This window comes from Gastrolobium bilobum, unplaced genomic scaffold, assembly GCF_033153095.1.
Source record: "Gastrolobium bilobum isolate Gb01-03AN ecotype WA unplaced genomic scaffold, APGP_CSIRO_Gbil_v1 utg44884, whole genome shotgun sequence".
NCBI classification, from domain to species: Eukaryota; Viridiplantae; Streptophyta; class Magnoliopsida; order Fabales; family Fabaceae; genus Gastrolobium; species Gastrolobium bilobum.
In genome coordinates, this window is record NW_026897767.1 from 115,379 (window position 1) to 140,489 (window position 25,111).

The 25,111-nt window shown below is 32.9% G+C and overlaps 2 protein-coding genes across 2 annotated transcripts; both read right to left on the reverse strand.

Moving 5' to 3' along the window:
- Nucleotides 1-904: 904 nt before the first annotated feature.
- LOC133310040 (protein ROOT HAIR DEFECTIVE 3 homolog 2) lies at nt 905-14,050 on the reverse strand. Its single transcript, XM_061510919.1, has 22 exons — nt 13,827-14,050; nt 13,263-13,329; nt 12,964-13,066; nt 12,105-12,175; nt 11,498-11,561; nt 11,355-11,420; nt 11,216-11,263; nt 11,061-11,123; nt 10,914-10,970; nt 10,573-10,731; nt 10,431-10,499; nt 10,259-10,350; nt 9,639-9,717; nt 8,085-8,250; nt 6,848-6,972; nt 6,472-6,734; nt 5,797-5,893; nt 5,514-5,684; nt 5,324-5,428; nt 2,041-2,135; nt 1,823-1,919; nt 905-1,415 (listed from the first exon to the last, which is right to left on the reverse strand). The coding sequence occupies exons 1-22, from the start codon at nt 13,978-13,980 to the stop codon at nt 1,128-1,130; spliced, it is 2,499 nt and encodes an 832-aa protein (XP_061366903.1). The 5' UTR covers nt 13,981-14,050; the 3' UTR covers nt 905-1,127.
- A 6,049-nt stretch (nt 14,051-20,099) lies between these two features.
- On the reverse strand, nt 20,100-21,033 carry LOC133310058 (small ribosomal subunit protein eS27y). The gene is made up of 4 exons (XM_061510940.1): nt 20,898-21,033; nt 20,681-20,782; nt 20,560-20,588; nt 20,100-20,429 (listed from the first exon to the last, which is right to left on the reverse strand). The coding sequence occupies exons 1-4, from the start codon at nt 20,898-20,900 to the stop codon at nt 20,303-20,305; spliced, it is 261 nt and encodes an 86-aa protein (XP_061366924.1). The 5' UTR covers nt 20,901-21,033; the 3' UTR covers nt 20,100-20,302.
- Between the last annotated feature and the right edge of the window lie 4,078 nt (nt 21,034-25,111).

The following is a 25,111-nucleotide window of genomic DNA, read 5'->3' on the forward strand; positions in this document are numbered from 1 at the left end:
ATATAACTTCCTTCATTATTTATTATTATTAACAAAGTTTTCATTTAATTCTTAACAAGAAAAATATTTTTTAGAATCTGCTCAAGCGATTGAGATAGGTGAAGGTTCAGATAGAGATCTCAAGTTCCATTTTAAGCATAAAAAATAAGGGTTTGCATTTGTCATTTAACATGATACAACAAAATTTTCTACACACAATATTTTGTGGGGTCCACACTTTTTGAAGAAAAAAAAATTGTGACACGCAAAATGAATCTCTATAACATTATACAATCACTTTTCTTACAACATAACTCTTATAAAACCTTAAAAATAATTGCAATAAACCCCAAAAAGCTTAGAATAGTTAAAATGAATATTGAAAACATTTTAACTTTGAAGCTTGTTTTTTAAAGGAGTAAACGCTCATTTTGGTCCCTAGCAAAAAACACGGTCCTCATTTTAGTCCCTTACAAAAATAAATTAGTCAGTTAATCCCTAACAAATTCAAAGTGAACCCATTTTAGTCCTTTTGAGGGACAAATATGGATCTTTTTTGAATTTGTGAGGGATCACGATTTCAACTAAATAGGTTCACTTTGAATTTGTTAGGGACTAACTGACTAATTTATTTTTGTAAAGGACTAAAGTAGGGACCGTGTTTTTTGCTAGGAAGCAAAATGGGTGTTTACTCTTTTTAAAGTTGAAAGTACAAAATGACTTCATCACAGTTTTTAAGCTCTAGATTTTCAATTTCAAATTTTGGTACTTAAAATTTCTATTATAAAATATTTTCCATGTTTGCGTGGTAGGTGAAAAGCAAATGCGATTTTGGTGCGTAAATGATTTCTCAGGGAAGATGATCATCAATTTCACGTGTTCATGTGGGTATAAGATTATAAAAAACATTTTAAAGTTGCTAAAATTCAAAGGAAATTTAATTTACAAAATTATTCTGTCACTATTGGACAATGATATATTTTGTAGTAGAACCCAAATAGGGGTCCTTCATATAATCAGATAATTTACGCGTTACAGGAACTAAGAAAAGCAAAATACTGTTATACAGTGATACAAAATTGATCTAGGAAAAGCACCCTATCTGGTGCACATTCCACTCTGATGCCAACCGTCTTCAAAGCAAATTGTCATGAAATTTCAGCTTCTGGAACGCTTGTTCTTCGCCTCTGAGACAAGTTTGTGGTTGAGTATTCATTATCACCACCAGATGAACCAACACTGGATTCAGCCGAATTGGTGATTGTGCTTGATACTAAATCAGGTTTGTGCACTTGATTTCTGTGTATCTGAGCAGCTGAACTTTGTGGTTCTGTTCCTTCAGGTGCTGGATTCCCCTGAGCTTCTTCAGCAAGACGTTTAAGAAGGTTCATAACTGTGGGAAGAAACTTTGAGGAAATGGATAGTAGTCCAGGCAGCTGCAAACAAAATATGCGTAAGTAGAAAAAAAAATTAAAAATCAGATAGTGCTGGTCACCTTAGTAGCTAACATCATTCAACCATCACTTTCTTATGTTGTATTTATTATTGCAACTTACAATCCACTTCCAACAAAAACGAAGTCAACAAGGCAAATAAGAAATTTTGAACTAGTAAATCAATTTTGAACTAGTAAATCCTAATCACCATAATTATATTTAGAGAATAACAAAATTTTTGCATTGTAGGTGATTTTAAGAAAATGCCTTTAATTAGTGCGTGTAGGTGTGCATATAGCTCTGATCATAACAGTCATTCATTCACACAGAAACACCAGAACACAAAATTTTAAGCATCCAATTGCAGGAAAAGATGAGAGAAAAAAAGTCAGTCCACTTATACTCACAGTGCCATTTTGAAACTCTCCAGCTATGTTCAATTCTACCCAAATGGCTTTTACGATTAGATAGACAACAAATATAACCATCAGGTAGAGAGGATTTCTGGTTCACATATAAATCAGAAAATGAAATTATTAAACTGATGGAAAAAGGGTCCAATAAAGTACAAAAATAAAAATAATAAATAAATTCAAAGTTCAAGATTTTAGAAAGTGATATTTACTTCAGAAGAAGCATGAACTCGTTAAAACCAAGTACGACCATTGCCATAATTGCCCATGGAGGAGGTAACCAATTGTTACTCCGCTTGTGGGCCTCCTGAATACACAACAAAAAAGAAAAGGAAACAGCACCTTTGTTAGTATGCCTGGAATTAGATAAATGCCAAGGCAAAGAAAAAGGACAAGAATTAACATTTTCATAGCATCTACAGCTAGATAAAGCAAAAGGACCAAACAAATAGTAAAAAATAAAATAAAATAACAGCAAAAATCTAGGAGCATACACCCTTCTCATAATCCTAAAAAATAATACCTCCACCAAACTGGTTGTCATGGAAATGGACCCACCAAAGTGCGACAAAACTAGGCAAAAACAGCAACTGGTTGCAGAAGACCCAAGGGTCAAGACTCAAGACCAATATATTAAAAACTGAACCGGTCTAGCTGGTTGAACCAGTCAGCCCATGAACTGGCTCTTTCCGGTCCCAGGGTTCAACCGCAAATTTAACTGTTAAACTAATCGAACAATGACTTAGAGGTCTGCTCAGTTCAATCTCCGATACAGTTTTTAAACCATTGCTCAAGACAAGACAGTATGATGTTATTCATCCATAGAAAATTTATATACAATTTTATAACTACAAGGCTTTCAAAATAAGTTATCTGCGGAAATTTTTCAATTAATCTGGTATGCAAGGTTACAATATTAAGAATCCCTCATAAACCCAAACAGTTTGCATGGATTATTGGAGTTACATCCATATCAAATGTCACATGTATTGTATTTCAGTTCTCATGTCTGAATTTTCATATATAATTTAAAAGCTGTACTATTGATTACCAAAAAAAAAAAAACTGTACTATTCAGTCTGGCAATGCAGGAACGAAGTATTTCTAATACCTACCAGTTTACTGTAAATAAATGTTTGTTAAGGCCTTGGGAAATTACATGGTTTTCTAGACCATTTGATAAGGATAACATTGGAATCAAAACGCAACAAATATAACATTCAATCATGGATGTAACTACAATAACCAATGCCAAGTATTTGGCTTCATATAGAATTATAGTGACCACCAAAAAGTACATTATACAAGGTTTATGCAGTAGCCACATTATATTTAGGTAGGGCCTGAGTCCCAGCTATATTTCAACAAATTTTATTTATTATATATAATTATATAAATAATTATAATTGGACCCTAGTTAAAATTGTAAGTTGACCTTGGCTAAAATTGTAACAATGGTAACAGACGAAAATTTGAAGCTGCTTTGCGTGTATGATCATATAACAAATTGTTTTCTTCTTAATTTCTTCTTCTTCTTTCATCTTTTTTCAATTAGGGTTTTCTTTTAACTTTTTTTCCTTATTCGCACTCACCACCCAGAATCCAGCCATTCTGTTACAAGTTACGAAGTTTTGTTCCTTTCTCAAGATTTTAGTAATACATGTTCTTGGAATATGTGTTGGTAATTATTTGTCCGCTCGGGGAAAAAAATGATTTATATTTTTGAACCTTGTAAAAGAGAAATTCTTTAATTGTTTTTTGGGTGTTTTTAACATGAGTGAAATTCACGCCCCTTTTTTTTATTTATAACTTTTTTTTGTGTGGTTGTATTTATTAATTTTATTTCTTTTGACAAATGGAGTGTTGTTTTACATTTACCTTTTTTTAAAAAAAAAAATTATTTTAATATAGAGCTACAGTTGCTATTGGTAATGGAATTGAATTGTTTCTTGGTGTTATTTGTATTTGATTTCATAACAAGAATGAAAATTTTGGCAATTAATCAGTGGAAATTGTTAAAGAGAAAAATCAATGAAGATATATGTATATATATGGAGTATGAAAATTTCTTGTACATATTCATTAACAACTTCTTCCTTTTTGTATTTTTAAAGTTTTTAAAATATCTAAACACTGATTAAATGATTTATGTGGATCCAATTTAATTTAAATGATTTTAGACATTTGTCGCTGATTGTTCCATGTTTCCTTTTAATTGTGAAATTTGTTGTCCATCTACGTTGATGTTCTTCACAAGTCACGACTAGGGATATAAATGGGTCAAGTTAGACCAGGCTTTGGCTTTGATAGGCTAAGCCTATGTAAAATATTTAGAGCCTATACTGGCCTATTAGACAATTAAAGACTTGATTTATAGGTCTGACCTAACCTATTATAAAAACTAAAAAACCTAATACGACCGGTAAGGCCTACCAAGTTGCAAACTGAAGTTTACAGGCTCAAACCAAATTAAAATATAAAAGATAAAATAAATTATTAACAAAAATCACATGAAATAAATTTTCATTAACATCACATGAAATAATGTTCATAAAGATCACATGAAAATGTTCATAAAAATCATATGAAAATTTCATATATGTATATATACATATAATTTGCACTTTATTTACTAATTTAATTTTGGGAAAAATTCACCAATGCCCTTATGGTTTACTCCAGAATCACTTATGCCCCTGTGATTTTTTTTCGATCACATATGCCTCTGTGCTTTGTAAAAACTAAGAAACCACAGGGGCATATGTGATAAAAAACATACCCTTTTACAAACCACAGGGGCATATGTGAAAAGAAAAAAACCACAGAGACATAAGTGATTCTGGAGTAAACCACAGGGGCATTGGTGAACTTTTCCCTTTAATTTTATATTATATTTTAAATTTTAAATAAATATTTATTAAAATAACATCAATACTATTACTTTAAAATTTTAAGTAATTTGTTTTCATAATAGATTTGTATAATTACGAAAATGTTTTCATAATTTGATATGTCAAATTTTTTGGCCCCGGCTAAAATTAAATCATGGCTCTGCCACTGGTTTTATGAATTACATATCCATTGACATCCATCTCTCTGTCAGTCATTCCCTCTTTAACACGGCATATAATTATATAGGTTCCAATTTCAACCAAAACATCGACAATTAGGTGGCATTACATGATAACCAGAAAACTTTGTAGAACTGCTTGAGGATTTCATTTTTTGTATTTTGTCACAAACCAACTCTTTTAAAAACTTTTAAAAAAAAATAAAAAAATAGGGTGGTAATGATCGAATTCATGACCACTTAAATTGATAATAGGGGTTATGCCAATGACCAACTATCCCAAAAACTTATGCTCTCAAGGTTCATGAATGATTTTATATCTCTAACTGTTAGAGTAGAAAAGTTGGCTAAAACCGCAGAAAAAAAAATCAATTAATAAAGGGAAAGAGAACAAAGTAGACAGGAATATAATCTAATGATTTTACCTGAGCTGAAATAGCTTGGGTAACTGTATACTCAGTTTCTCCCTGGAATTGTCTCCACAAAGACTTGCATTGCACTGGAGTGATAAGTATATCTTCTGGGGAAACCTACATTTCATATATATAGATTCTCAAATATAACAGTTTTGACTACAACATTATCTGGGGAACCACAAATATCACCATACACTACCTCCTCCCATGTGCTTGAAGCCAGTGGATCCACCAAAGCTTCTCTACTTGTATATTGTGAAGATGCCGCAGCACCAGATTTATCTATGAGAGATGAATGAAGTACACCTTCAATATGATCCGGCTTCTCATCCAAGCGTATAACAGCCATATCTGATAGAAGCCTTAGCGACTGATGCATGGAAGTAGAAGATATTTTACATGGTGCCAAAAAAGAGTAATTTCCAATATAATGCCAAGTATTAGTAAACTGAAAATTTATCATTGAACTTGCTAACAATTACCGCAGAGCGAGCATCCCTTGTAATAGCTCTGATATCTTCCTTCCCAGTCCAAACCCTGGGGAGTGAATCATTGTCATGATTGAACACCATAGAGAACCTGAAAATTATTACAGAAACCAGTAAGCCACCAAATAACCCAAAAAATGAATAACGTCTATACCAAAATAGTGCAATTTCTTTTATTGTAACAGAAAAGCAAAGTACAAATACAGTAAACGTCATCCTCCAAAACAAAACAAAATGGAGACAATTAACAATAACAATAATAACCAAGCCTTATCTCATTGAGTGGGATCAGCTACATGAATCAATTGACACCATTGGGCTCTATGAAAAACCAAAATTTAAGTGGAACCATTTAAAAAATCGGTAATGTTTTGAGTCTTTCTCTATTGGTAATGACAGAAACTAATGTTGAAAACTCTGCCATTCTATCCAAACCAAAGACATCAATACATACAAAAATAGCCAAGCATATTACTTGTTTTGGTCCCTAAAATGACTGAGTTCCCAAAACAATAAAATAAAAAATACTCCCCATTAAACCCCAACTACCAAGGGTGGCTGAGGGTAATCCTAAGTTCCAAAACATCAATAATTAATTAATTTTTATAACACATTACAAAATCCAAAATTCACCAAATAATTGACGAGATATCTTTAAAATGCCATTACCTATCTTTCATGCGAATCAGAACTTTTCCAGCTTCTCCTCGTGCTTTATTCTCCACCACTTTTCTAGCATAGTCCCTTAAGCTTTGTTGCATTCTTTCAACTGTTTCTTTATCCAGCTCAAATCCAGCAATGGAGGCTAAAAATTCTGATACAGCAGCTTCAGTCTCACGTTTAAGAAGTTTTCTTATTGAAAGCCAGGTGTCCTTTCCACTTGCTTCAAAGAGGGACTCCACAGGTTCAGTCAACGCCTTGGCCAGTTGTTTCTGCAAACAATACTTCTTTTTTAGTGGTTGACAGAGATATTGCAGGCATCAATCATATTATGCAGCTAAACCAATTAATCTCCAAAAAAGTTACAAAAATTGAAAAATATTACCTCAATATTAGTCGTTATCCCCGATAATTTTGCACTGCACACAGATGAAGCGTGTGAATCGATATCATGACGAAGTTGGTCTCGAATTTTTGAAGCATCCCAATTTGCCTGTCTTATAGCAGCATCTGGAAAGCGCAAACAATAATAAACAAACACAGATAGGAGTGAGCATTTTAGTGATCATATAAAACAGTTTACATGATCACTAAGATGAAACAACTAGTCCATTTCAAGAAAATCCATACAAGAGAGAATATGTTCCTCTAGAGCAAGCAAATTGAAATATATTCAGAAGGACAGACTTATAAAATGCATCCTGAGATGTATACAGACTAAAAGTCAACCTGAACCAAAGTTCATTTTTTTTTCTTTTATTTGTATGAACAGATGTAAATAACAGGAGCCACACTTTCTAAATCTATGAAATTGAAGAATAATAAACTCCTAAAGATTCTGCTTCAAGACTAAATAATGACTTTTATAGTTCACTACACAGAATCTAAAATCCAAATTTGAAATATGCTCTAGAAAATTTTTGGTGAGACCACACGTACACAATAAACTCCATTAATAGGATAAATCAACAGTCTCTCATAGTAATATGCACCATCTGAAGCTCTCATTTCTTCTTGTAACTCGCTACACTATGAGTGAGCCTAAGTCATACTTAATATGCTCTTGACAACTTCTAGCGAAACCAAACCATATTAAATAAACTCTCCCCATCAACTTGATAAATCCACAGTATCATAGAAATATGCGCTCTCAAAAGCACCATTTTACGAAATATGCACTCTCAGAAGCACCCTTTTACTTTCCCCTTGATCGTCGCCATATGCAATAGCCTTTAAATTCATAAGAACTGTGGACTGAAAGTAAGATTGTGTATTATATTCATTAGATTCTGCATATTTCCTTTACATAAAAAATGATTTGGGTGTTGGGACCATGTATACCTTTGCAGAATTGGATCTAAACCCTATAAAGTAGTAGTGCTTCTCATGCCCACCAATTTTATTTACTTTAAATATCTAGATCCCATATAAGTCTGAAGTGGAAAATGTTAAAGTTAAAACAATAAAGGCAGTACTGACTGAATGACATCTAATGTAAATTCAAAAGACAAATGGAGACTCAAGCTAGCATAGGCACTCCAGTTGTCAAGTAATTCTAAAACATGCACATAAAGTTACAGGTGACAATGTATATGCTAAGAATAATCCTATCTGACTATTACCAGAAGATCCTTTGTCAAACTCAAGCATGATGGACTGAATCCACATGCGAACAGATGAAGCAAACCCTTCTCCATTGTTTAGTGATTGCTCCAGCTTAGTCTTAAAATCATCTAGAGCTTTAGAGCGTAGATGTCCTAGCATTGTTGTATAAGCAGGGTACACAGACTGAAAAGTTGACAAAAAAAATTATATGAATTTTATCAATACATACACACTTCAGAAGCCCTAGTTAATAGTATTTCAGTATAGACGTCAGTGGCTTTTTGTTACTTATATTTTCTGATCAATAAGCAAGTGCACTTGAACTGAATATTAATGCATTATTACTGATATACATTTAACATGTGTACACATTTACTCAGCTTAAGCTCTTGGAACATTGGGTTGCAAAATCAGTGCAGGCGTAGCATGACTAAAGATAGGTTTGGGATAGTGTTCTAGCTTTCCAATGGATCAATTACAGTAAAGTCTCAACTACATTAATGTAAAAGATACATATGTATACACGAGCGCACACACACTCATAAAGACAGTGAGGGAGAAAGAAAGAAGGGGCAGAGAATATAAAAGGATCCCTAAAATTATGATAAGTGAAACAAAACAACCTAATGATCACAAAACCCACTACAGCAAAAGTAGACTTGATAAAAAAAAAATTCTATCAACCATGACTGAAGGCCACAATAGAGTAATTATTTGATTCTTCTCAATTTCCTCAAATGAAGATAGGATAAATTCTTATATTTCTTCTAGGGTGTTTTTACCAAGTCCACTTTGAAACTTCTCACTCAATCTTCTAAAAAGGGGAAGTTTCTTCTTAACAAACACATCTGGAAATCTAAAACGCTTGAGATCAAATCCTTTGTTTGGACAGCATTACTAATAAAATCCAATACAAATGAAATGATACATTTCCATAGGCCCTATATAACTCCTTTTCCTAATGTGTTTGTTAAGTGAAAATCTAGTTGGAAAAACAGTGACCCATTAATTCTTATATTGACGAGTTCCTTGGATCAATCTGTTTGCAGTTATTGATAAAAGTTGAATATGTTCTAGCTTGAAGAAGTTTCTCAACTATCTTTAAAGGTTTTCGTAGGAATAAGGCCAGAAATTGTGTCTCTGTGTAGATTATATGGTTGGAGTAGAAGGCCCACATTTTCAAGGGCATCCGTTTGCCCCAACATTTGCTATGCAGAAGGATTATGTTTATAGCATTTCTTTGGTGCTCTGCTTAAGCTTGGTTTAAAGGAGTCTCATTTCAGATCTGCAAATATTGGAAAGCACAGTTGCATCTTTAAGCCTCTTTGGCCCTGTCTTCTATATTGTTTTTACAGGATTCCTTATTCTCCACCCAGCTGTACTAGTTCTCTCTTCTCCCAAAATGAAGAACCTTTTGAATAAAACAAGGACTTCTTTGGCTTGAGGTTTTCAAAGAGGCTTAAGTTTATTTCAACAGCCCAAGACTGCTTAATCAAAATTCAGCCCCAATGGATCAAAAGTCAAAACTAAATTTAGAAATATAGCGATAAAAAGGTAGCGGGAAGCCTTACATCCAACGCCTTTGACTCCAATTGCTTTCGTTTTTCATTTCTCACAAGTTCATCAAAGAAGATTGCCTCCTCATCATATCTGTTGAAAGCATATATTATCAGCATATGAAAAAGAAAATTTGAAATTTTAGGAGACAATTAAATAATCTAAGACTTCACATGGAAAACTAATACCCTCATCAACAAAATCTTCATAATGACAAGATGCATCCTTGTCAACCTCCAAGGACAAATGCATATAAAATGCAGTCAACCAATCTGTTGTTCTTTCCTTGTTTTATTGGCAGTATTACGGTTCAAACCTATATCTTTTGAAATATTTGCAAATAACCTACTCACTTTTAATTTTATTCTGTTTCTAAAAACTTATTTTTTGAGAACACTGAATAGGGTAAAGAAATTTAGCCAGGCAGTGAACAACTACTATGTAATCCAAAAAAAAAAAATGCAGCCCAATTTAATTTGAAAATTATTAAACTTAACTCACATAAACATATAAACGAGTTGTAGGGCTAGGAACAAGTTGATTTAAGTCAGAAATTAAACAAAAAATCAAGTATTTATAGAACATGAGTTAATCTTGAACTTAATACTGAAGTTGACCAGCATCTGGAACTTACTGCAAAAGGTATGTATCAATAATGGAGCTCAGCTTTTCCCCAAAACCTCGTACTGGACCTAATTGAACAGCTTCCTCCAATTCCATCCAACCCTACGCCAAATTCATTCATGTGATGACTGGTTTTAAAAACAAATGATGCAACTTACAATATAGGGGATATGGATGAGCACCTCATCAGAGCGTAAGAGACTAAGCTTTTCGTTAGCAATCTCTTCACAACGCACAGTTGCAACCATTACCTGTTGAATAAAATGACAAATCAATAAGAAAAAAAGAACATTGTTGCATGCAAAAAATAAGATAATAGGAAACCTTATGAGCTGGAAGATCAAGATCCTTGTTCTCTCGTATGATTTTCCATATTTGCTGTGCACTAATAGAAAAAGCAGAAGCAGGCACAACACCACGCCGATCACCAGCAAGACCTCCAGGTGCTATAGAATGGAAGAAACGCTGCCGTAATTGAGCAACCTGTATGAGAAAGTGTAACACTGTGATCTAAATCATAACTCAGATAAGGGAAAAGGTTCAGTGCAGAAATTTGCAAAATTTCATAGGTCTGAAAGCAATAGAAATTAGAAATGATTCCAGAATGAGGAAAAGAAGCCCTGTACAAATTCCTAAAAGCGACGCAATAGCTAATAGAATGGTACCTCATCTTTGAACTTATCCTCCTTGTCCTCATAGCTTGACAAAGCAGTAACCTCCACCTTCATTTGAAGAGTCATTAATCATACACCACAATATATACAATCAGTTAAAGAGACATGTGAAAAGGGGATATAGGTAGATCTTCTTACATTAAAAAATTCACTAAGAGGAGTATCTTTATGAGCTTGGGGTTTTCGAACTGCATCCCAAATCTGAGGAATTCATATCATGTTAAATGATGATGAAGAAAAAGAAGAAACTACAAGAAAAAATAAAACCCGCAGAAATTAGATGGAAATAACACCTTTTGAATATCTTCTCTAAGAATAGGCTCCAAATGTTCAATTGGGGTCTGCACAGACAGGCCACAAACATTATAAAACATTGAATAGAATTACAGAACAGAAGGGTGCATTCTCAAGAAAGGACCAAGTGTTATCGACCTTTGTTTTATCACGAATAACAAAAAGCAATGTTGTTTTGCGGGGACTGAATAAACGCATCATAACCTGAAAATAAAAAAATACCAGAGTGTAAAACTCAAATATTGATACCAATCAGAGGCAAATTCATGGCTGCAAACTACCTGAAAAACTGTCTTTAAAAGAGGTTTATTTGCTGCTTGTTCTCGACCAATATCATGACACCACCTGTGAATAAAATAGTTTTCAAAAATTGTCCAAATGGATTAAAATTTGTCTGCTTATGTACTGTAAACTCCCATCACTCATGAAACAACGTTCATTTTTATTTCTCATCAAATCAGACAACTAATTTGACTCCAAAGAAACGAACAGGGAAAAAAGGATTTGGAAGCATTGAAAGTACACAGCTATAGAAAATGGAAAAGGAAAATGCATCTACGCATATCATCTACTACATTATATCCCATTGTATACTCACTGACATACAATGTCAATGATCCTTTGTGTCAGGTAGGTAGGTTAAGCATGATTATTATAAAACATAAGGTACTAGTACAAACATGCAATACACCAAGTTAGGCTGAAAGATTTGAAATTCCAACTAGACTTCTGTTAAGCAATGTAGTTTCTAAGGACTGCACAAAAATGTTGGTGTGAAATTGCTAAAAAGTGTTTAAATAACCCAGCACAATGCCCAACTTCAAGGATCACCCAGAATCTGATTCATTCAATCAATTACGAAGCAATAATCTAGACCTAAAAACTTACATGTTTATCAGAACAATATCTGATACTGCCAAAGCAAAAAGAGCACTCTGTTTCTCGAAAGCAGTATCATCCTGAGAATTATATTTAAAAAAAGAAAAAACAAGACAATAGTGAGTTCTGATGTGCATGCAACAAAAAGAGAACAGCCCAATAACATAAACTACGTGCACACCATGTGCATCAATAAAAACAGACAAACATGCAAACAGATTTGTTACATAAAATACGTGCACACCGTGTGCATCAATAAAAGTCAAGCTAGAACTTGGTCTCAAGGAGCACTAATAGCATACAATTCAAAATTTCAACTAAAAATATAGGGCTCATGTATGTTACATAATCAAATTGCATTCCTGTTTATAATAGTGGCATAAAATTGCCATTTATAAATAAAACAGTAAAAGGAAGAATCGTGCATGACAGGATCAGGTAGCTTTGAATTTCCAAACAGGCTTATCAAAAAAGAACCTTGAACAGTTGGACGAACAAATAAGAAATTATAAAAAGGAATTTACTAGAAAACATTCCAGAAGAATTCAAAATTCAATATCAAGTCTTATCCTACCACTCATGATATGATAGAGTTATCCTATAATAATAGGATTAAAAGAGTTGAACAGATTTGGCTATACTATCATGTGTCAACACCAAACACATGCTAAGACCTTATAATATTTTCTTATACTACCAGTTCGATCTTGCGAGTTCTAACTAGTTTGGAATAAAGTTGATGTTGTATCAGGTCATTCTTAGCAGGTAACACAGCCTACACTTACTAATAAATCACCAAACTAGTGTGACCATTCACTGGATTTATACATAAACAAGTATAAAAAATTTCTAGTACAGAAATTATTACCTCACCCCTCTCCCTTCCATCAGTACCCTCTAAATCCATAGCAATTGTGCATGGCTCAATCCCAATACACTTGGCCATCCAAATTCCCTTGGTCGTTTGAGATCTGCAACAACACGATATTCAATCACTCATTTATCATAAAATGAAAAGGAAATAGGCAGCATAAATAACGAAGACATCAAATTTTCATCCTTTCTTTCTCTCTTTCCTTATCTTCCCCAGACCCTTCTCTCCTTTTGTTTTTCTTTTCTCTGCCCAAATTAATAGCTCAATAATTTCAAAAAAATAAAAAATCCAACCTTCCCCTGAAAGCATCCATCTCCCTGAAACTTGTGTGGAACAGGTGATTCATTAAGGTGCTCTTCCCTGCTCAGATGACGAAATAAAAGCATAACATTAGATCACACAAGCCCATGAGAGAGAGAGAGCAAAGCTAAAAATATCTTACTAGATTGATAACTGCAAAATCAGAAACTGACGATAGTATCTCCAATTTATAATGAAAAAATAAAGGGATTTTCTTTTTTCTTTTTTTAAGCTGACTCATAAATGACACCACTCTTTCTCCTAACATGTGTGTGTACCATGTAAAGAGCTTCACTTTCACCACAACTCACGTCAATTAAATTTAAAACCTAGCCTAAGTTCCTCTTTTCAAGTTTTCAGTGTAATCACTAACTTCAACTCCATTCCAGAGCAAACAGGAGTTCGAACCAATCGATACAAGGTCACTAAAGGTGATTGAATCCATTGATCCAAGCTCGAGAAACTTCCAAGAGAACACAAAAGGATTAGAATACAAGCTTGAGGGAAATTGAGCATAGCTAAATTGAATCAAAGGAATTGAATGGGCGTAGACGCACCACTACTTTGAGGACCCATGATAGAAACGACGGCATAAGAAAGGCCACAACCGGCGAGCTTAACGGCCTTGATGAAATTATCGAGGCCGGCAACGTTGAAGTCGCCGTTGCCGTCAATGAGTTGCGTGGAGCAGCAACCATCATCCTCCGCCATGGCTCGCGAAGTTGGATCAGAGACTTAGAGCGAAGCTTGGATCTCTGTCTTGATTTGGATTTGGATTTGTCTGGGTGCAGCTTATTCGTTTGTGCAGCGTGCTAACACTGCCTCGAAGTAAAATAGAAGAAACACGAAGTCTTGTTGGCTTCTCTTTGACAAAGGTCCAACGACACGTGCCATTCGAATCCAATCAAGCCACCTACTCTACTTTTTTTTAGTAAATACCAGTGCATTACTCATGCCAAGAAAAAGATTAAATTTTGTAGTCACTTTTTTTCTCTAAAAGGCCGAATACTATTATTGATTAATCTCTAAAAGAAAAAATATGTCACTATTTTTCTATATATATTAGTGTATTGCTTGTATGATGCACACACAAAAATTGAATTGTCTGTCTAGTAAAAATGAACGCAATAATTGAACAATCATTCATGTTTATAATAATTAAATTTTTATAGTTTATTTTTACGGAATGATAGATGTTATTTTTTATTTAAATTTTTAAATTCTTTTGTATTTTTTATATATAATTCTTTTGTATTAATTATACATATTTTTGAAAAATTAATTTTTTTTTACTTTATAATTTTTATATTGGTTATATATATATATATATATTTAAAATGTTTATGTTAAAAAAATTAATAAAAAATACTTGTACAGAGTATTTCCCATAATAGAATGGATAAAATAAAGCAAAATAAAAAAGTAGTCTTAAATTATTTATTTTATTTTATTTAAAAAAAAAACTGCTGGTGTAATCTCCAGTCTCGGCTGTGACTGTGAAGTTAAGAGACAGCATTTGCAATGAAGTTTTGTAAAGGGTTTGGCATAGCACATCGTATCAAGCATGTAGGTGCTGTCGGTGGATTCTTTTTGTTCTTCAACGATAAAGCATTTCAACTTACAGAAACTTCTTGTGATGATCCTGCACTTTGCCTTACCAATATTCATAAGAACGCGACAACTGCAAAAATTGCTATGAAGAATTTGGTGCTATCAACTAACTGATAGAATCTTTACGGCACATTTCAAAAATTCTGACACGTAGTGTCTTACATTTTTTAGCTTGTAAGCTATTAACAAGAAGGGTAGGTTATTCTATTTACTATCTTTTGTCTACCTTTACTTATCATCCTAAAATATCATTAGATCATAATATTAACTAATATTTATCTTTATCTTTCTTCTTGAAATTCTGATCTAATAGTGTTATAAGGTGGTAGGCAAAGGGAGACAGAAAAAATGTTATAGGTAGAATAACCTATCTCTACCAAAAAATATATTATTACTTTTATTTGAAGAATTGAAGCTTAACTCTCTATTTAGGGTCTCGTCAACCAAAAAATATGTTATTCAATTTTTTTTAATTCAAATTCTCTATTCGGAAATATACTTCTTTTACGACAGTACGTAGTAGAAGGTTTTTTTGCAGCTGACCCATCGTGAAATGTGCAATGTTATTTTATATTTTTTTTTTCTTTGTAATAAAATAGGACCCACACAATTTTGTTTCAGCAACAGAAGAAGAACAAAATTGCTGTCACATGAGAAGTGATAACCCCTTCTCTATTTATTCAAATGTTTTTAATGAACAAAACTCTCTATTTATTCAAAAAAATTTAATGAACTGTTTGTGTATTATATCTACATTTATAGCAAATTTTAATTATTGATTTTCATAAATTTAACAGTTATAATTTATTAAAAATTTAATAATTAATTAATTAACATGATCCAATAAATTATAATCATTAAATTTACGAAAATTGATGGTTAAGATTTTATATAAGATTTATTATTCTTATATTGGTATAAGTTGATTCTGTTTTTTTATTGAGATGATTAGATTATTTGGGGCAAAATTTTTTATATATATATATTACTCATTCATTAATCACTACTTAATTTGGTCTGACTATTGTCATATTTTTTATTTTATTTTATACAAGTGAAAATTGATAATATGCTAATACAACTTACCCAAGTGGCAAGTCCCTTACCACTAAACCAATACTAGTGACTTGAAAGGAGTTATTATTATTATTATTTTAAATTCAAAACCTCTAATTAAGTGAAATAAATTTCCTATCACTTGAATTTATAATTATTAGATTATTAAATATGTATTTTTTAAAAATATAATTGTTTCTAAAAATAATAATTGGCAAGAAAGATCTTTGTTCCTCAAGTATATAGTTAACATAATTTGTTAGCATTTCAATCTTCATTAATTATGTATATACCAAAAATAATGAGGATGATTTATTTATTTTTCCCGATATGTGCATTCCAAGCTAGAATAGATGAAATCAGTCGTGTACAAATTATATATTCTCGGAATCTTCATCCTCAAATCTCTTAATTTCTACATTAATTTTTAAAGGAGAATATTATTCTTATATGACATGAGAGAATGCACACACAACTTAGAGGAGAGAGAATAGAGGAGAGAGAAAAATTAGAGAGTGGACTTCACCCTTGATTTATGAGTGCATGAGAGAAAAATTATCCCATGTCATATGAGAGTAATATTTTCCATTTTTAAATTTGTTGGAAAAACTTTTGTCAGAACATTTCCCTTTTACAACTTCTCTCTCTTACTTTCTTTCTTTCTTTCAATGTTATATTTTAACATTTTTTAGAAATATTTCATACTACACATTATTTTAAAAAATATTTGTAAAATTACCTTTTAAATAATTTTGTAATTAATAAATAATTGACAACTTGTCTTGATCTCTACATTTATAGCGTTCAGGAAAAGTTCTTAGGATTCTAAAAAACATTCTTAAAATATTATAATCTTTCCCATGCTTTGATCCAAATTTGTTCTTATATAGGTGGGTCGGGCATATATAGTAGAATGGATAAAATAAAGCAAAATAAAAAAGTAGTCTTAAATTATTTATTTTATTAAAAAAAAATAAAAAACTCTCGGCTGTGACTGTGAAGTTAAGAAAGAGACAGGATTTGCAATGAAGTTTTGTAAAGGGGTTTGGCATAGCACATGGTATCAAGCATGTAGGTGCTCTCGGTGGATCTTTTTGTTCTTCAACGATAAAGCATTTCAACTTATAGAAACTTCTTGTGATGATCCTGCACTTTGCCTTACCAATATTCATAAGAACGAGACAACTGCAAAAATTGCTATGAAAAATTTGGTGCTATTAACTGACTGATAGAATGTTCTCGGCTACCGGATCAAATTGAGTAAAATTTAATTCATTAGTCTAAATAATTCAATAAAATATGTATGTAAGTTAAATTAACAAATTTTAAGTTCAAAATCTTTTAGTCCAACTTAGTCCATAGTTGATCTAACTATTTAGAATAAATTTGATGTTAACGTTGAATTTAATCTAGAGTTGCCTGACTTTAACCAAACTAGTCAGCTAACCCAATGTAAGCCATATTTCTAGCTTGTAAACTATTACCAAAAAAAAATATTATTACTTTGGGGAATGATCTATTTAAATTTTTTTTTTATAAATTACATTAAGTATGATCGGTCATATACTCTTGATTAGCGTATGACCGATCAGACATAATGTAGTTGGTAAGAATTTGTAAAAAAAAAAAATTATAAATATAATATTTCTCAATTACTTTTACCCAAAATATGAGGCCTTAGTTTGGCTCAGCCCCACCTTGACACATGTGCTAGAGCTAAGGATGCAGATGGCATTGCACGAATGAGAAAAACGATAAAAAGCTAGGGAACAAAGACCAACGTGGGTTGGAGCTGGATTGAGGTTGGTCAGCAAGTTCACAAGTTTGTTGTCAATGATAATTCACTTTATCATTCCTGTGACTTCTATTACATACTAAGGAAATTGTTTGGTTATATCGAAGAGGAGGCTATTAGCACAGATCCTAATCAAGAACTTGAAACGAGTATGTAGAGATTGTTATATGTTAAAAAAATTCGTTTGAAGAGCGTTTAATGAACAAATAATTGAAAGGATCCAATCGGGCATATTCCGGTGGAAAAAACTTTGGTTGATAAAACTTCCGCCGAAACACAGCAACCAGTTAATTGGAAATACTGTCGATTTTTTATATAATCAATTACCAGAGAAAGTCCTAGTCGAGTGTAATAATTAAGTCCTTAACAATTTTAAGAATCAAACTATACATGTAAAATTCATCTAAATTGCAGATTACTTTATCTGCGACAAACCTTTATTTAAGTATTTCGAGTGTCATTTTTATGTACTAAATCTTATCCCGTTAAGAGATTCATGTATGCATCGTTCGTTTTGGTATTTTTTTTTTATACATCGTTTTGGTATTTTCTTAAAAGAAAAGTATAGTGTGTCGTCTGAGTTTTTTTTGCTTTTTTGTTTTTCTCCCAATTGACATTAGCTCGGGATGCATTTCATGGAAAAATAACTTAATATTTTTAATGAATAAACACTAATAAAAAGGTTTCTAAACTTTTATGATTGTTAAATAATTTCTAAAAAATGGAAAACTAAAAAAATGAATTAATATTTTTAATGAATAAACACTAATAAAAATGTTTCTAAACTTTTATGATTGTTAAATAATTTCTAAAAAATGGAAAACTAAAAAAATGAAGTAAATTTGGGATTTTTTATAAACTAAAAAAATAAATCTAAAAGACATATATCATAAAAATATATTTTTTGCAAAAGGTTATCAAAACATTCCCTATAGACTAATAATAGAATGGTGAATCTATGTTTAGAGCGCTTTTAGAAGGAATTTTTTTTCTCCAAAAACTTTTTTTATAAAAAAAAACTCTTATTATAAACTAGTATTTAAATGTCTATTTTTAAATAAAAAAAAATAAGAAGTCACACAAAAGAAGAAGCCAAGAACCTACTTTTTATTGGAGCTAAAATTTCCAACTTCTAAAAAAATAAAGATTAAAAAGTTTCAAACAAAGATTAAAGAGGCTAATCCCAAAATTTTACCCTAATAGCCCCCCGTTAACTTCTCCGAATCCACAACTTCCTCATCCCATGCTATCCCTCCTCATCCCCCCCGTTAACTTCTCCGAATCCACAACTTCCTCATCCCATGCTATCCCTCCTCATCCTCATCCTCTATAAAACTATCAAACAAAAGCTAGAGAATAAAAATAGAGTACGATATTCCCCTATTAACCTAAACGACTTACCAAGCCTCCGTTGGAAAAACAATAAACAAAAATACAGACCTCTACATAACTTCACGAACATATAAACATATTCAATTGCTCTTATCTTTAAATTATATCTCGGTAATTGCATAGAAATGCATATCCGTACGAGTTCGCAGTACATGAAACATAATTGCCAATGACAGCAGAATGCTATACAAAATACTCTGGGGTGATATCCAACTACAATGAAAGGGACCAAGGAAAACAAAACCTTTTTTTTTGCTGAGAAAGAGAAATCCAATAACCATAATATTTTTGACATAAAATCACCATAATAATTAAGATGACAACTCAAAGGCTTACATAAATCCATACTAAATCTAAATCTGTAAAGGGAACTAATAGAAACCCATATCCCAGAACACTAGACAAGGAATCTCACGCTCACAAATTACCAGATTTAGACTTGCCCTTATAAGATGAGCAGCACTTCCTAAGCTCCGTGGCTTATAAATCGCAGAAAAATTATTACAAATTTGAACTCAAACCATTGCATGTACCCATCAAGAAACCCGTTCTCCAGCAACAAGCTCTAAAGGACCTAGTTTTCGGGGAAAATTTAACATATTTCAGATTTTAATACAATGCTCGAATTTGTGCCAAGCAGCAGTTAAAAATATTTTAAAAAAGAATTCAGGTTTCTGAGCGTCCCTGCTAGCCCTAGGTGAATGATGAATGATAATCCTCAAAAGTCCACAGGCAATCCAGTTTGTATCTATTTAGAACAAAAGTTATAACACTAAACAAATATAATTTCTTCAATATATTTAATACATTCTTTAACTCTTCTATTTGCAAATTTTAGGTGAATGTTGATTCAATTCACGACACCATTCATACAAACAACCATGACACGAGATATAATATCAAACAATGCACAAAACAACAATTAAATAAATTGCTAGATTTCAATTAAAGGTAATGATAATGTCAGACAACCATATCAAACAAAGGCCATTTACTCAAAAATCTTCTCAACATGAACAGAACAAGCGCATTGACACAGAAAACCCAGTTCCATTCGGCAATTCCAAACACAGAAACTACATAATATTAGAGACATTATCAAAATCCAAGAACGTCAAAATTTCTCTGTCAAGAATTATAACCAACCCTCAAAAAGGCTCTCATAACTGCAGCAAATCACTAATCTCCCTTCTTCCTGAAGGAGCACCCCTCCGTTAGCCTAGCTCTGCCACCAGTTGGCTGGCACAACACCGTCTGGCAATTCCCACAAACCACAACCGTTTGGGAGTGACTGAACACAGTGGTTCTGCATATATAAATTTTCAACCTCAATAAACCAACCATTCAAACCAACTAGTTCTAGTGTCTTTCACACAGAAATTCAAAAACAAAAAAAATTCCTCAAACAAAGGCACAGGAATTCGCATGTGACTTACATATTGAAGCAACCTTGACATTTGACATCCTACAACAAATTCAAAGAAAAACAAAAAACAAAGATCAGATCAGAAAAAATATACTGTAACACAAACGAAGATAGGTGATAACAGTGGCTACCATGAAGAACGAGTTTGGGGATTGAACTAGACGCTTGAGCTTGTGCTTCCTTTTCTCGAGCTCGGCCGGTGGATTCAGCAAATCGATGTCGTTTTGGAGAACCTGAAAACGGAGAGAATGAAATCCAAACGATCAGAATTGGAGGCGTTCGAAATTGCCAAAGTCACAGACGAAGAAAAAAAAAAAAAAGGAATGAAAAGGAGAGAGAATGGATCACCATTTTAACGAGACAGGCTAGATCGCAAACCCTTGAAACTCTTGAAGAGATTGAAAGAGTCTGCGACTGCGATTGTGGCGCTTGCTAGAGCAGAAAAAACTGGGAGGGTAACACGAAGATCAATATAAAGGGTAATGTGGAGTGCGTCAGCCGTTGGATTATTGAAGCGATTGGATCTCAGCCTTTGTTTTCGTCATCGTGTAGGGAAGCCAGTGTCTAGGGCAACACTCTCAAATTAGAGCCGCATTTACCTTTTTGCCCCTCCCCTATAAGCACATTACACTTATCTTTTAGTTGTATTCAAATATGTGAACTCGAGACCTAATACATTCATGCTTTGTTCTGGAGTTTCGAGAGAAAGGAGAAAAAGGAAATCCAAAGGAGAGGGAGGAAAAAGAAAGAAAGAAAATGAAGCATATCATTATTTTTTGTTTGGAAGTTAAAATAATGATGAGAGAGAAATTAAGAGTTAATGAGATATTTTTATAATTTTATTTTTTTTTAATTTAATATAATTATTATATTTTATAAATTAAATTAAATTAAATTAAATTTAAAACTTCTAAAAAAAATTATTTATGTATTTTTCATACTACTAAAAAAAATCATATTTCGATGAAATTTTTACGTTGCAAACGATGAAAATTTCGTCAAAAAATTATTTTTTCGTCAGAATACTTTTCATCGAAAAGCGACTAAATTTTTATCCGATAGAGTTTTTTTGTCAAAAAGTTTGACAAAATTCATGTATGCTTAATCTATTACTTCTAAAGGATTTTGTCAAAAAGTTCGACGAAATTCATGTATAATTAATCTATTACTTCTAAAGGATTAGGATATACCCAACAAATTTCACATAAAACTAACCTAAGAGCACTTAGGGATTATGACAGTTGGTAGCCAGAAAAATAAAAATTTGAAATGAGAAGAAAAAGAAGGAGAGAAATGAATAAATGTTGAAGATTGAAAGTGATTTGGTTTAGTTAAGTTAAGCTCCTATTTATAGATGTAGTTTTGAAACCGAGACATTAACTACATGTAATATCAACGATCATCACATTTATTTTAGTTATAAAAACTGCAGGTAAAATCAATGGTCATCATAATTATTTTAATTATTATTAATATCTTAATGGTTACAAAATTAAATAAAAATAATTGTTGGCATTTACTAATTACATGATAACCAACCATAACTGTTGAACGTTACAATTAAAACCAACACCAATTAAGGTTACAGTTTTAAAGTCAAATTATGGGTACAAACTACTATTATTTTTATTTATTGTTATTAATTTTATTGTTACTATATTTCTAGGATATTACAGTTAGAATCTCCCAAGTACATGGATTATGTTTAAAATTGATATTATAGAGAGAGAAAGGTCTTTAATCTTCTTTCTCTGTTTTTCTTTGTAACTCTGAATTTTGGGAGGTTATTATGCTTCTGTGATTGGTTCAATTGAAGATCCTAGGGTTTAGGTTAAGAGTGATCAAGGGTTGTCTGCTGTCTAGTAAAATTTCAATTGAGTTTTGATTTTTGGGTCAAGAGGAGTGATCTTAGGGTTTAGGTTAAGCGTGATCAGGTAGATGATAGGTGTAAGAACCCGCACCGTTAATTAAGGTATTTAATTAATTAATTATGAAAAATTAGGAAATGATTCCATAATTGACCCTAATAATTATTTATGAGGCTTAATAATCGTAATAAGTGATTAAGAATGTTGAAAGTCGCTTTTCGGAAGAAAAGTGCAGATACCGGTTCTGCTAGTCGGTGTAAATGCGTGCCGAAAAAGTATCCCGGAAAATTATAATAAGTGCATGTTAATTACTAGAATAATATGTAGGACTTGTAAAACGAGTTTCAAGTCCAGATAACGAGAAATGGTGCTGGAAACCGGTACTGGCTTGGAAAAGCGCGTACCGGAAAAGTGCTCAGAAAATTACAAGAAAAATATGATAATCTTAGAAAATTATGTAGTTTCATAATCCAAAGTTTGGGATTAAAATGCTAGGCGTAGCAATTAAAGTTAATACTGTGTGTTTAAGTGGCATGGCCTATAAATACAACTTTTGCACACTAACCTAGGCTGATACTCAGTCATTTGAACGTGAAAGTTGGTGCCTTGGAGCTGCTGACCAGCCTCCTTCATGCCTTGCCTTGTTTCCTTGGAAACTCAACCAAGTTGCCATATTTTCCTCTAGTTTCCTCACCAAAACACCTTGGGTGAATGGGAAATACCTGAGTGTGAGTCTTGTGAGCAGAAAAGAGTCATCTTTCTGAGTTTATTGTGAGGTTCTGGTTCTGAGTTGGAGAGTTTGGAGGAGATTCATCTTGTTCTTAGTGGTTTTGAGCTCCAAGTAGCTTCCTTGGTGAGGAAAGGACTTATCTTGTTGGTCCATTTTCGTGTACCTGTAGAAACAGTACTTGAAAGAGTTGTTGGTGAGCTCTTTGGGTCATTCTTGCTGAGTTTAAGCTTGTGGTATGATCTTCAACCTTTAATCATGAGTTTAATGCTTAAAAATGAAAGCTTTATGCATGTTAAGGTTAAAAGATGATAACTTGTTGTTGGGTGAGGCTTAACACATCTAGAAATGCATGATTAGGTGTTTAAAATCGGTAAAAGGGAACCTTTTTGGGATATCTTCACGAAAATGCAGAAACTGCATTCTGTCGTGAGATATCCGGATATTTGTCAAACTGATATCCGGATATTGGATATCCGGATACGTGGTTTTGCGATATCCGGATATTGGATATCCGGATATGTGAATCTGTATATCCGGATATTGCATATCCGGATATGGACAGCGAGATATCCGGATATTCTGAGATTTCGCAGAACAGCAGCTGTGTTGTGTGTACAGTAGGCTATTGGGGGTTTATGGACCCTAGTTTGATGAAGTTGAACTTCTGTATTTAATGGATTAAGCCAGAATCATGGGATTAAGGGCTTGTGGCTTTGTTAGAAGCTTTAAGACTTGAAAACGTAATGAAAAGGCGTTGTCTTAATATTGTATGCTCGTGGTGCATGTTGTTGATGTATTGTTGGTCCATAACAGATTGTGAATCTGCTGTGTTTGGACTTTGAGCTGTGGACTCTTGGCTTTTGGAGTTAGCTTGCAAGGTAAGCTTTCGTGTCCTCGGTTTAGCCATGTCGTGGTTCCACCATGTCCCATGGGGGTATGGTTTATGCATGCTGTGCACATGCTTTTGGATATTTGATATGTTGATTGAACTTTACATGTAATGGCTTTTAATATGCATGTGTTGTTTCATCTTGACGGGAAGCCTGAGTATGTAGCGCCATACAAGACGGTGTACCGGGGTGAATGCAAGTGGTACTTGCACGATGTGTAGGTGATAGACGTATACCTGCATTGTCTCTGACCAGTAGATTAGTATTGACACACATGGCATGATTATCTGCTGCATTGCATTGTTTTAGAAATGATAAATGATAAACTGCTTTTGAACTTATATTGCACATGTAAGTGAGCTTGGGGTGGAAGATCATTGAGGACTCACTGACTTACTGAGATTTCTAGATTAGAGATCTTACCCCACGTTTGGGGAATGCTTATTTCAGGATCAGGTAGTATGGGTACTGATGCCTCAGGCGGCAGGAGGCCGAAGCTTAGCTGATTATGTTGTTTCTGCTTATATGTTAGCATGACTGGATTTGGATGCTGTTTATGTTTCCGCTATTTATGATATGTTGTTGTTGAGACTAATGTTGGGCATGTTGCCTTATTTGAGTGAGCATGGGGATTGTCCATGACACTTTCTATTAGTACTTGTATTTGGAGTTTTATAAACTGTTAGATGGTCCGGTCTACGTTGTTGTAGTTCCGTGACTAGAGCCACACTTATATTATCTATGTTATGAGGTATTTCAGTTAGCTGTTTCATTGCAATTACATACAGGCGATGTTTTATTAATTGATTATTAAGCAAGATTGGTAATGTTAATGGCATCATAATTGAAAAGAAAAAGTAATTCCGCATTTTAATTAAGCGCAGCTTAATACGATATTATGATAACATTACCGGATATATACGGGGTGTTACAATAGGTCTTGTAAAATTCCTCTTATAAAATGGTTTCTTCAAGCACTGATTGGAAGCTTGATGATAGTAGAACGATCGGCCTCACTTTTGATGTAGCTCTCAGTGGTGGAGGGTGAACCAGGATATATCCTGATGTTATCTT